At 35.4% G+C, this 13,812-nt stretch overlaps 1 protein-coding gene across 1 annotated transcript in view; it reads left to right on the top strand.

Moving 5' to 3' along the window:
• Positions 1 to 1,043: 1,043 nt before the first annotated feature.
• The window catches only part of LOC131029414 (probable adenylate kinase 6, chloroplastic), a 63,370-nt gene continuing 50,601 nt past the window's right edge, over positions 1,044 to 13,812 (top strand). The window contains exon 1 of the mRNA XM_057959889.2: positions 1,044 to 1,756. Coding sequence (XP_057815872.2) covers positions 1,460 to 1,756 — 297 coding nt within the window. The 5' untranslated portion in view covers positions 1,044 to 1,459. The remainder of the gene's footprint in view (positions 1,757 to 13,812) is intronic.

The following is a 13,812-nucleotide window of genomic DNA, read 5'->3' as shown; positions in this document are numbered from 1 at the left end:
CAGTAGACCTTTTGTGTGTCACCTGTATAATGTTAAATTTTCAGAGCATAAGAGCTCATAGGTAACACATGTAGACCTGAAACATTGGGAAGTGAAAGGAATCAACAGTTGTATCCAGTTACATAATTTGAAATGCTAATTGCAGAAATCTCAAAGCATTAGTAGTGATAGCATGATTGAGTTGGCAAAGAAACGGGCAATAGTCTATTTTTCAGCTTATACCAATCATAGTAAGATTGACCTATTGTCATAAGCCTTCCTCACATGCTATTATTTGTTTTATTCTGATTTTGCATATAACAAAAAAGATACACAATGCTCTTGTATAACAGGAATGCAAGCATCTCAAAAATATTGGCTAATTTTCTTTGTGATTGTAGATCCACTTAACTGTGTGCTGGCCACTTCATCCTCACTAAGTTACCGAATCGGGTACGGATACGAGTACAGGTACGTAGTTTCGATACGCTGATACGTCAATTTTTTTGGAGGGGGTTGGGTACGTTTTGGGTACGCCTCTTTAATAAACATATGAAATCATAAATATATACATATTTAATACCTAAAACTTTAATGTCATAATAATATAAATCTATATTATATTAAATTTATAAGTTTATGAACTATTATCTTAATACCATATTAATATAAAGTTATTTGATATTATTGAGTTTTTAAACATGTTAAATATTAATAATAAATATTAACAAAATAAAAGTAAAACTATATTCCTATCACTATTTTTCAAAACCTGTTAATATAAATACTACTTATTAGGTCATTCATAAAATAACACATGTATAATAATAATAAAAATAATTAAATTAACAATAAATATTAAATAATATTTAATTTAATATTAATTAATATAATTTAATATAACTAATTTAAGTTTAAATTTAATAAACAATAGAATTCATTAAAATAATTGTAAGCTTCTTAATGTTAATAATAATAATAAACGATATTAAATTTAATAAAATTTTAGTAAATTATAAACCTAAAATTAAAGTTAAAACACTTCGGTCGAACACATCTTTGGTTTTATCTCCGTCGGGAAGAAGCTATTCGAATGGATGGAAGAGTGAATCTTCGTTGGGAGGTGGCTACTTTGCCCTCGTCTGCCCTCATTTGACCTCATCGTGCGTCACCTCCCCTCGTCTGCCCTCGTTGTGCGTCGCCTTGCTGCGTCGTCTATGCTTGCATCTGTTCTAAAAAAACCCCTCGAAATCCACATTCGACATTGACTCGTCAAAAACGCCACAGAATCGAAAAATAAACGCCACGTCATTCCAAATACGTTGGGATTCATGGTTGAAAACGCGGATACGTTTCAGAGGGCAAATGCAGGAACCCTGTTCGATTCCACAGGGATTCCAGTTCGAATCCGAATCTGATTCGAATCGTACCCGAATCCAGGTCAAAACCTAGACGTACCGGTAACTTAGCATCCTCAGTGATGGCAAAAATGAATGGCCTCATGAGAGTGCTTTCTCGGGCATGCTATTCTTCTTTGGCATCCCAAAAATCACATAATCAATGGGGCATAGTAGGGGTGGATAGGGATTCATGGAATAACTCGCTTATGAAAGGGGAGACTAGAGCGACAAGTATGCAGTGGATTTTTCTTGGTTGTCCTGGAGTTGGTAAAGGAACATATGCCAGCAGGCTTTCTCGTCTTCTAGGAATTCCTCACATTGCGACAGGGGACCTTGTTAGAGAGGAGCTCACACAATCTGGGCCTTCTGCAAGTGAGGTAAGTGCTTGGGGGTTTCACTTAGAAAAGCTTTTGTAAATTGAGCCTTATGATTAATAAAGGATAATTCGTTCAAATATATTTTCATATTGTAGGCCTTTTACCTTAAAACTTTCAAAATGTTATCTTGCACAACATTCTCTGAAATTTGTTTTAGTTTTTTTGAAGTTTTGATCTCAGATTTATCCTGTTTCATTTAAGTAGTATCTCTGAAATCGAATGACAAGTCAAAAAAAATGACAAGTAGTATTTTTTGTTTCTAAGGGGTGGTTATCCTAAGCTTCAACTTTTGTGATTGTTGTTATCATGTTCTTGGTGAATGCCAACTATTTGTTCTACATTTCTTGCTATGTGTACAGCAACATTTAACACGACTGATAGCATTTTGATTTTAATACTGATTCGTTTATTCTTATTTTGCTTAATATTCATTTGATTCAAACTGTAAGTTGTTTGATTAGAGCAAGATGGAGAATGGTGTACAACATTCATCATAATAATTAAGAAAAAATCTAGAAATGTCCACTTTTGGAGATTTAAAAAACAACATATACTCATTATGCATACAAATTTACAATATCTTTATTATATTGTCATCACTGAAAAAACAAGTAGTTTTTGCAGTCTTGCTGCAGACAGCAAAGCAAACGTTTCTTAATCAAATTGTGAAAAATAATAGCAAACTAAAACCACTATAATTTTTTGCAAAATTATTATATATTTATTCATAATTTTTATTTTCAATTATTATAATTAATTTTTTTTTTCACATTTCATTTCATTTTTGTATTTAATAAAGTCCACAATTGAGGTATATCTTGCAATGGCCCCTTTTTGTTTGATCCTCGAAAATATTTAAATGATTAAAATTAAGTTGTCAAAAAAAAAATAATGAAATGGCTAATTTTTTTTTTTGCTCGGTAATAATCTTGATTTTTATTGCGAAAATAAAATAAGTACAAAAGTCTAAAACCCTACACAACTGTTTACTCCTCTGTTTGCACATTAATTGAAAATGAGGAGAGTAGAAATAAATCTCACTAACTTCGGCTCACACTCCCTCTTAATGACTGAACAACATTAAAGCAGTGCCACCATCCAGACCACCCATCAACCTCTATTGAACTCTTCAAGTACTCGGGAGACTCCAAGCCACATTCATCTAACATCACCACCTTTACAAGTAATTATTCTTCAAGATTTAAGTGTCGCATGTCTTTAATTCTTATTTCTCCAATTTCATTAAAATTTAATGCCCACTTTGATAAAACATCGGCTTCTATGTTCCCCATCCGCTTAAGGTGGCTAAATATAAAATCTTCAAACTTCTTTAAATCTTCCACAATATTGAGTATTGAGTTTTGTAAATGCCACGCATCAATCGACCCTTTCATAATTGCTTGTATGATCACCAATGAATCCCCTTAAAGGTGTAATTTATTCACCGCCATTTGCCTACAAAAACGTACTGCCATCAAAGCCGCATAAACTTCCACTACATTATTAGTCCTTGAATCAAGTTTTTTCGCCCCCAAAAACATCACCTCCCCATTCCAATCTCTAACAATAAATCCTGCACCTGACGGTCCCGAATTACCCTTTGAGGCACCGTGAAAATTTACTTTAACCCAACCCTCCGAAGGCTTTTCCCACACCACCTTAGGCTGCAAAGAGGAATTGGATTGAACCCAGCCATGCCCATTAATGGGCATGAAACGGCTAATTTTAATTATTTATAAGGGTCATTAAAATAATTAAATACTTCACTATTTTAATAAGTGACTTTATATTATGGAAATTTATCAAAGGTCACTATTATTAAATGGAGTAAAATTATATTCTTTTTGGAAAGTTTCAAGAAAGGTTATAAAAGGAGGATTGAGGGAGTCATTTGGTATGCTTGGTTTTGTTATTTTCTCTCTGAGCTTGAGAGTGTTTGGCTTTCAGTTCAAGAAACCCGACGACAAAATCCCTTGGGGTTTCTCAATGGACTGGACAAAGAACAAATTCCATTCCTGAGGTGGATTTGTGCCAAGATTCACATTGAGCTTCATTGTTTGTGAAATTAGTGAAGTCTTCTATGAAGACTAATTTCAAGAAGTCTTTGGTTCAATTTTCAGAATAAAGGGCTTTAAAGGATTTTAATTACTATTCAAAAATTAAATTGTGATTATAGGAAGTTATTGTTATCCTCAACTTTGGCGTATGGAAGGTCTAACTTGTATCTTATCATGGAGTGATCAAATATAAAGGTGAGACTGGTGGAGCTATTATGCACCTTTATTATAGTCGTTGGTTGGGTGATGCAATAATAGGTATATTCGCAGGGAGTTTAGGAAATCATGGCAAGTCAAATTAGGGAAGCCACAACTTATATCTGAAGACAATTTAATAATATTTATGTGGGCAAATAAGGGATGTGAGGAGCATATTATTTGCCATCTGAAATAAATCAAAGGAAATAATATTGTTTGATATTAATGGTCGCCATTCCTTTGGTAAAGGGAAAGCAACTCTAATTTATTGATGTGAGGAAAAGCTATCTCTCATTGATTTGAAATATGAATTATCATGAAAGTATTTTAGTGGCGGAGACAAATTTATAAGGTTTTCATTTTATTTGCAAATACTTTGTGTTGGACAAGTTCTTTGAAGACGTTTAACTATTTCTCCATTCATATTGGAACCCCAAAATTAGAAAAGATTGATGGAGTTTTGACCAAGTCATAGGTGCATTCCGTGGCCATATGGAGTTGTGTTTTGGTCTTTGGAGGGGCCTAAGACATCCTTTGCAAATATTCTTGGTGGACTCTCTGAAATCATTCATATCTAATCATTGTGTGTAAAGAAAAGAGGTGGAGTACAAGAACAAGGTGAATAGAAAGTGGGAGTTATTTTGAGGAAGTCATGAGATACAAAAATTTCGTTGACATGCATCTCAAGATCAACCGCTATAGTCATAAAGTCATGGTTTCCTTTCCTTGAAGATAAACAAAATATCTTTATTTGGTTGTAACTATTTTCTTTGTTGCTGCTAGTGGTTGTCTCTCATATGGTTAATGTTGGGAAAGTGCAAGGTTCAAAGAGTAAATCATGGTGTGTGAGTCTTAGTAGAATGATTGTTTGAAATTCTTGACAGTAGGAACTCTCAGGTAGTGGCCTATGGAGATTGTTTGATCAGCTATAACCTCTTCTTTGATTACTTTGTGCTCAAATTGAAGATGCAAAGCAAACAATGAAGCCCAACTGTGACTCTTGACTGAAATCACCAAGTAAATCCTTTAGGTTAAATCTTTCACTAATGAAGAGAATGCCCTTTGCAAGTCTTTTTGTCCTCACAAATTAAAGGAATGGACAAGTTCAATCCAGACAAATCTGTTCTCAAAAGTTTGATGAGATTTTTGAGTCTAGATGAAGGACCATTTTCCATTGGGGTGTGCCATTGCATGAATTAATGAATTTTAGCTATCTAGATAGACATCGATTTTCTCCTAGAAGGCAGATTTTTGGATAGAGTGCATGAACTGATGAAATCAAGTTGTCCAGATGAGGGTCGTTTTTCCCGCAAGGCTTTATGTGGCAAAGTGAAGATGAATTTAGGTGAATTTATTTGTCCAAATAGGGATCGATTTTCCCCCAGGTGGCTAGAATTTAATACAATGAAAGATTTTAATGACAAGTGTGCTCCAAATAATTTAATTTTTGCCTTGTCACAATCATTTAATGACCAAGTGAATTGCATTTAATGCCAAACAAGAATAAAAGGTCTCAACCCAGCATTAAAATAATATTATATTGCCTTGATGTGACAGTCCAAGAGCTGATTGAAGGTGTGCTATAGAAGATTGAAGGCGATTTTGCCCAAGTGTGTGTGGCGCTAATACTTGTGGGGCAGCAATTTTGCTTTGTGGTTGATTATGTCACCATTGGAGGGCAATTTGTGAGCATTCCATTTGGTGCCATTGCTGGTGATGACTGCTATTTTACTTAAGTGTTTGTTTGGTGCCATTGTTGGAGAGCTTTGACACCATTGGAGGGCGATTTGTGAACATTCCATTTGGCACCATTTCTGGTCCTTACCTGGGACATTGAAATTCCAGATCTGAAGTATTATTTCCAGCCAGCTTTTGTGCAGGGTGTCTTTGTTTCGGGCACCATTATTAAGTGATTGAAGGTATTTTTGTGAAGGCACCATTGCTGGACCAGTCTGAAACACCATTTCCAGCATTATTCTCAAACTGATATATCCTTCCCAGCTATTCATTTGTGCCCAGGTGTAGCCATTTTGGAGTGTTGAAGGGCAAAGTAACTCTAGTGTGAAGGTGTGCCATGGCTGTGACCAATTCCAGCCATTAATGTGGATCATTTTCTGAGTGTTTTCAGACTTTTGGAAGACATTTTCAGACCTTTGGAGGGTGTGTTCAGACATTGTCCTTAGAAAATCAGACTTTTTCTGAGTGTATTCAGACCTCCAACTCAGAATTCAGACCCGGGTATACATTTTGAGCTTCAAATATTCAATCTTCTGAGTGTACCAAGGTGTCTTCAGACTTATATTTTGTGATCAGACTTTAAATAAGTCTGAAAATCAGGATTTTAGAGGGTTTTCGTACCCCAATTTGATCCAAATTCATTTTGTTTTTGGAGTTTATGTTACTTACCATTGAAATTTCTGATTTTGAGCCTTTAAATGTAACAAAATTATTAAAAATCAGAACTTAGGAAATTCTGAAGACAAGTTATTTAAAGTTATTTTTACCGTGATATTGACTTTGAGCTTCATATAGGTACTATTTCTAAGGCGAGGATAGCAGCGAGGAAACATCAATTGAAGGTTGTCCAAGAGGGCTTCTATCCGGAGTCATTGATATCATCCCGATGGAAGAAGATCATAGATACAAACATGGAATACCTGGACATGAAGCAAGTGAAGAATCACCTTCCTTCAACTCTATTGGCTAATATCATGAAGAGTGGAATTTATCATGCAGCAGGATTTCCACCTTCCATCCAATGCAATGAACTTGTAATTGAATGTACAAAACATTATGATCTGCAAACCAGAATGATCAGATCACCTAAGGGAGCAGTTTTGCATATTTAGCTGAAGAATCAACTGGAGAAGTGTTTTGTAATATCCCCATTTTAGCTCACCATGGTTTATGCTTGGTTGAGCCTACCACTGGGTCCTTGTAGGCTAATATTGGTGATTAGAGGACCCTATTGTGGAGTTTTTTGGCTCTCTAGAGGGCAGTTGTCTATGTTTTCATCTCCAGATCCTTCATATGTTTTGAGGCAATTGATATTCAGGGGTTTCTGGCTCTACACATACTTACTATTTATAGTAAGTTGGACATTAGAGACTCGCCTTACTATTTTTAGTAAGGCATCTAGATTGACAGTGGGAACTATGGGCTAGTTGGTGATGAAGTCAGAATCATTAAATAATAATTATTAATGGAGTTATGACATTTAATTATTATTACAATGTTACTTTAATAATAATTAATTATTTTAACGGAATATTATATTGACTTTCATGTGACTTTATAATTGAGGGTAATTAATATCATAAAGTCAGAATATTAAGTGTGAACATTATTTGACTTTATGATAAAAAAGTCATTTAATTATAAAGTCAAGTTATTTAAAAGTGCATATAAGTTATATTGGGGGGGGGGGCACTTTAAGAGATTATATGAAGTTATATTAAATGCTTTTAAAGTATACTTTATTATAAGTGATAAAGTGTTATTTAAAAGGGAGATATAAGTGATTAATAAAGTATACTTTAAATTATAATGTTGTGCACTTAAAAGGAGATGAAATTAAAGTGAAATTAAGGGAGATGAAGATAAATAACCAATTGAAAATTATATAAAGGCTTTTTGAAAAGGATTTCATTATCTTTTGATCATTTCATACTTATGTTTTTGGAGTTCTTGTTTGGAGAAGGAACAAGCTAGGGTTTCTGCCATTGTTGAGCATTGGAGAACGAATACTCTTCATTGTTGTGCAATTTTGAGGCTGTGGAATATTAGCTGAGATTATTGCCTGTCTGTGAGCTTCATATAGAGGTCCAAATTGTGCATATTGGTGAAAGATTTGAGAAGTTCATTCCGAGGGTTTGAAAAGTAATTCGTTTAAAGAGAAGATAAGCATTGAGGCTGCATTTTATGTTAGCTGGCACATTTATCAAAGCCGTACAGCTCCTTCATTTCCAGCCGTACAACTCACTGCCTTAGGCGTGCTAGCTGCTAAGAGTTATCAGAATTCCAGAATTGGGTTATCTCCAGCATAAGGAGTTCATGCTTGCTGCCACAGTTTATCAGGTTCTTTATTTGCATTCTTTTTGCATTATATTGCAGTCATAGAGAGTTTAGCAGCCAATTGTTTGTCAAAATGTCTTCTAGCTGGAAGTGTTGATTTGCATTAGATTAAGGTATCTAGTTGCTTTGGGAAGGTCTTGTATTACATTTTCATAACTTGTTAAGCATTTTATCATCTTTGGCAAACATCCAAATGCAAACACAGCAAACTGAAATCTAAAACAACAAGTACAAAAGTTTCATGACAACTGTTTGACAATATTCCTTGAGGTACAAATCAGCAAATTTGTATCAGAATAAGCAAGGGATACTACATGTTTGCAATCCTTGGAAGTGTGGACATGCAAGAAATGATTGAGGATGAGGCCTTAGCGAAATTTGAAAAGAGAGCGAATGCATGTATGACAATTGTGAACAATGAATGGGTCCTTGAGATGAGGCATCACCACTCAAGATTGCCCAAGAGATTTCTATGTTCAACTTCAGACTTCAAAGATGAGTACAGTGACTTAGTATTTTTGCTCAATCGAGTCATGGGAGTGCCTCAAGGGGCACTATTTGAGAATTGAATGTACTATTATATTGAAGAGATAACAAAGGGAACAATGTTCAACTGGGCAAAGATAATCAATGATAACCTCGACTTCCAGTTGAGAGGTTTGGAGAAAACACAAACATTCAGTATGACCTCCTACCTTGTATACTTCCAATAATGATGAAGCAACTGAAAATGCCTAGCCACTAGAAAGTATAAGTTCAAGGAAGAGAAAGGAAACAACTGAAGGTGTTGCAAAGGCAAAAGGAAAGTAAATTGCAAATGAAGGAGTTGTTGGAAAGAAGCAAAAGTTAGGTCAAGCTCATTCCTCTGTCAGTGCCTCATCGAAAAATTTAAACAAGATATCAATTTTTGAAGACGAACCACTGGGTGAAGTGGAAATCCCTCCCCAAATTTGTGAAGAAAGAAACATGGAATGTATTCAACAGGAAGTTCAGGAGCGACCATCTGCTTCAAACATGGAGATAATATTGGAAAATGATGAGATAGATATCCTAGATGGAGAATTCCAAGAGGGAATGATTTCCGCTCTTCGATGAGTTGAGGATAATCTAGATGATGAAAACAATCAAGAGGATAAGGATATTGAGCAGTGCACAATCCTTGATTGGCTAAAGGAAAGGATGAAAGTGAAAGCACCTGTGGAAATTCAACAAGAAGATGATACAACAAAATTCTTGGCTAGATTAGAAAAAGTTACAATAAAGAAAACAACAAACAAGTATTCCTTGATCCAAAAGGACGATGCAAGATTTCATTTAGTTCAAGTGGTTGTGCCAAGATAAGGCAAAAGAAGATATTACTCCCAAAGAGTATGAAATAATGACTATCAACTTAGGCCCAACCACTAAAGAGCAAAAAGTTTAGGAACTGAATGCTTCAGTCAAGACAATCAAGAAAAGATTGAAGAAAGAAGTAGAAAAGGAAGAGGAATTAAAGATAGAGAATGAGCAGCTAAGAAATTATCTCCAGCACTTGATCAATCCTATTGCTCAAGGAGATGCAGTGCCCCTCTACCTTTGGCTCTTCCACAGAAAACAGTTGAAGACTTTGAAGAGATGAAGGTGACAACTAGAGAAACTAAGGAATGGATGGCAGGCATCACTAATGAAGTTGTCGCGTTCGTGGAAGAATTGATATTAACATATGGGCAAACTTAGACATGGCAGAAATGTGGGAAGATCTTCAAAATATTCAAGATAAAGTAATCTCATGCTTGAAGGTGTTGAAAGGAGTTCCCAAGCAGGAATTAATAGACGGACAAGTAATTGCAGCTAGAGGCATCTATGTCTTCAACACATGGTATTGGGCATTGATGGCAAGAAATGAAATTTTGGAGAAGGTAAAGGCTAATGGTGTCAAAATTGAAGAGCTGACTAAAGAAATTCAAAATAAGATTTTCCTTGTGGCCATTGATGTGCTTGGAAAGGAAGCAATTCGAGAAAATGAAATGAACATGGAAAATCTGAAGGTCAAAGCTCAAGAGAATTTCTTCACTTTGACAGGATTGATCCTTAAGCAAAATTTGACTAAGGCGCCCACCTTCTTTTCCAGCAAGGATGGCTTTTAGAAACAAGAGTTAGATTGGGAGAATGCTTTTGCCACCTATGCTAATGACTTGGGCGTGATCGAATTCAAATGCTGCCACATGTCACAATGGAAGAGGTTAATCCTCTTGTGTTCAAGTTCATCAAATATGTTGCTTGTTGGTGTACGTTTTATCATTCACAGAACATTAGAATAAAATGTCAAGGACATTCTACCTTGTCTTGATCAAAATCACTACGTATGCCAAGATTGCACGAGAAAGACCACATGACGACTCCAAGGTTTATATATGCAAACAAGCAACTTTATGTTGGGTAGCTTCCTTGGTCATGTATGCTGAAACACAAGGGGGACTTATACTTGGTTCATTCAATTCACAATGAAGGTCTAGGCAATGAAGCTCTATCGATTGGGTCTTGGATCATGGACTTCAAGAAAACTGAAGAAGAGATAAGGGTTTAGAAGTTCTAATCTATTTCTAAGAATTCAAGAGACGACATTGACTAGGTGAAACCAATAACGATGCTTTGCCTTGCCATGTTGAGACAACTACACAAAGTGGGTGCAATCTTCAAGGGGTGTGCTTATGATTTTCACGTCATGAATAACTACTATCAAATCGAACAATATTCATCTAGACAGAAGTTAAGCATCCACAAAGTAAGCTCAGACTTACTTTACACAATGAACAAAAATCATCTGTTCATCAAAAGTACGAGTGGAAGATTCACCATAAATCAATACTTATCAGATTTTGCATTTGTCTAACATACGCGAAATAAAAGCTAAACTATGATGAGGGATAAGAACCATGCAAATAGCAAAATAAGAGAAGTAATCACCATCAATTTGAACAATTCATTACTTATTACTTTGGCAGTCATAAGCAACAATTTACTTATCTCAACATGTTTTGCAACATGCTCCCATTACTTATTACTTTGGCAGTCGTAAGCAACAATTTACTTATCTCAACATGTTTTGCAACATGCTCCCATGATTTGCAAATGAGGGGTGAGCTCAATTTATAGGCTCTCCAATTACAATTCAATGGCCAAGATTGATTTAAATCAATGGTCGAGATTACAAAATAAAACCCTAATTAGGGTTTGTTACAACTAACTCCCTCTCAACCAATGAGAAAATTACACTTGGGGACACTTGTCCTTCTTGCTAAATATAAACCAATAATAAAATAGAAGGTTGTTCAATTGTGGAGTATGCCTTTTAGAAGCTTTCGTGGATAAGTTAGATTCATTGAACCTAGACATGTTGACTTGGAACAATCTGATTGGTTGGAAGATAACGAGGCGCCACCTCAGCGTGTTGGATGTCCTCCTTGAATTCTCCAATTTGTGTCAAGAAATTGTCTAAGTATGGATATCCGTTTGGAATACTCTTCTTGTCACCATCTAATTCTGATTGGGAGCTTGTCTTTAATTCTTCAGGAGGTGAAATCCCTCAAGAAGTTCGAAACTCTTTTCTATATTTTCACCAAGTTCGAGGACTCTTCTTTCTTGATGCCTTGAAATTCTTTCAAGCGCTTTGAATTTGGAGAAGAATTCCTCTGTGCTTTTGCCACAATGGAGGAAATTGGAATTTTTCTATGAAGTATTTCTCATACAGCGCCAAATTTTGGCCATCTCTATGCTCGGACAAACCTTGCTTGTGGACTTGTCTTCAATTCTGAATTTGGCTTGAAACTCCATTTATGGTTTCTGCGATGATCCCACCTCAGCTGTCATCTATGATTTGCAAAGCAAAAAGAAATTAAGATTCTAACTTTGAGTGTAAATTTTGAAGGTTTGATGGTAGAGTGTGCTCTGATTTTCCACTTCCTGAACACTTCTAGCTTTCAACAAGCTTCCAACACTTAGAATTTTTTTGGAAAGCCTTGAAACTCAATATGATCTGAAGATTTTGGGACTGAATTTGATCAAAATCAGACTTGAAAATAGATAATCTAGCCCCAAATTCTGCTAAATAAATACCAAAATCAGATTTGAATGACAGAAAATGACGGAGAAATGGAAGATATTGTGACAATTTAATTATTCTCCTTTAAAATTTCATCAAAACTTCGAAAACCTCAAGAATCTGCCATGGAAAACCTTGTCACCTTCAGAATTTAGACGAGAGAGAAGTAGGAAAAGTGCCACTTGACTTGGAAATCTGCACTTTGTCTCAGGAAATTTTAAATCTGCACTTGAAATGTCTTTGAATTGCTCTTGAAACTCTTGAAATCTTCTTGAAAAATTCTTGAAACCTGTTGAAAATTCTTGAAATCTTTTCCACCTCTTGCTCGAAATGAATGAATGATTTGTTATAAGTATAAACTCCCAAAAGAGTTCGAATTCTGCATTTAGGAACATAGCTCACCTTTCCTAAATTTGAACTGGATTTGTTTCTAAATTCATTCCGTACATTGAACTTAGACATTCAGTACATGATATCGATTTGAGTCTCTTAAGAAAGTTTCTAATTTCGAATTTCAGTTGAACTGAGTTATTTGAGAAAGTTCTGATTTCATTTTGAGTTCAATTTTAGCCTTTGGAGAAAGTTTCTAATCCCATTATGAGTTCAAGAATCGAACTCTTATCTTTCCCTATTCTCCAAATTTTGAAACTTTCTAAAATTAATTTTGATGAAATCTTTTGTTTCAAACTTCAAAACTTTTTATCTTAGTCCAAAATTGGACTTTGGAAGATCTTTTCCTGGTGACAAAAATCTTTCTGTATCTCAGCTGTGGCGGACTTCATAAGATTCTTTCCAAATGATAGCAGACTTCAGCATTTATTTTCCTAGTTTGAGGGCGAACTTGGAGAGAACCTTTCCTCATTTCAATGAATCTAACAATCTTGACAAGGCGGACTTTATCTCTTTCCCTCCATACTCATGGCGAACATTAGGAAATTCTTTCTTAACTTAAGGCGGACTTGGTGAATTTTATTCCCAACATGCTGATCAAAGTGTCTTCCAAGGTAGGGCGGATTTCATAGAATTCTTTCCTCACTTAGGTGGAGTTCCTGAAATCTTTTCCAAATGATGGCGAACTTTGTGGGAAACATTCCTCATGAGGGCAGACTTGGCAAAAGTTGTTCACCTTTTACTTGTTATCTCCTTAACCTCTAGGTGGATTTCATGGATTGCATTCCACCACATAAGGGCGGACTTGATAGGAAACACTCCACATGCCAAGCGGACTTTATCTCCACCTTTCCCCATTGCAAGTTAGCCTAAATCGGACTTTAACTTTCCCTTTCCCAAGGTGGACTTGGACATACTCTTTCTTCATGCAAGGGTGGACTTGAAAGAACCTCTTCCCAAGCAAGGCGGACTTCACTCATTTCTTTCCTCTCCTTTGCCAAACAACTCTTCATTCTAGGCGGACTTAGAGGAACATTTTCTCCATTAAAACCAGATTTTGCAAGAAATGAAATCCTTCATTCCTCACCGAATTTTTATCTTATGACCTTGAAATTTTAAAATCATTTCCTCATTATGCCTTTGAATCCTTTCAAATCTCCACAAATTTAGGAACTTGATGTCTTCTGAATTAAATTTGAACTTTGAACAAGATTTTCAATCATTTTCACCAAAATTTTGAGCCAACTGAGCAAACC

This window comes from Cryptomeria japonica, chromosome 7 (genome assembly GCF_030272615.1).
Source record: "Cryptomeria japonica chromosome 7, Sugi_1.0, whole genome shotgun sequence".
Classification (NCBI taxonomy): Eukaryota; Viridiplantae; Streptophyta; class Pinopsida; order Cupressales; family Cupressaceae; genus Cryptomeria; species Cryptomeria japonica.
This window is presented reverse-complemented; position numbering and strand designations above follow the sequence as displayed.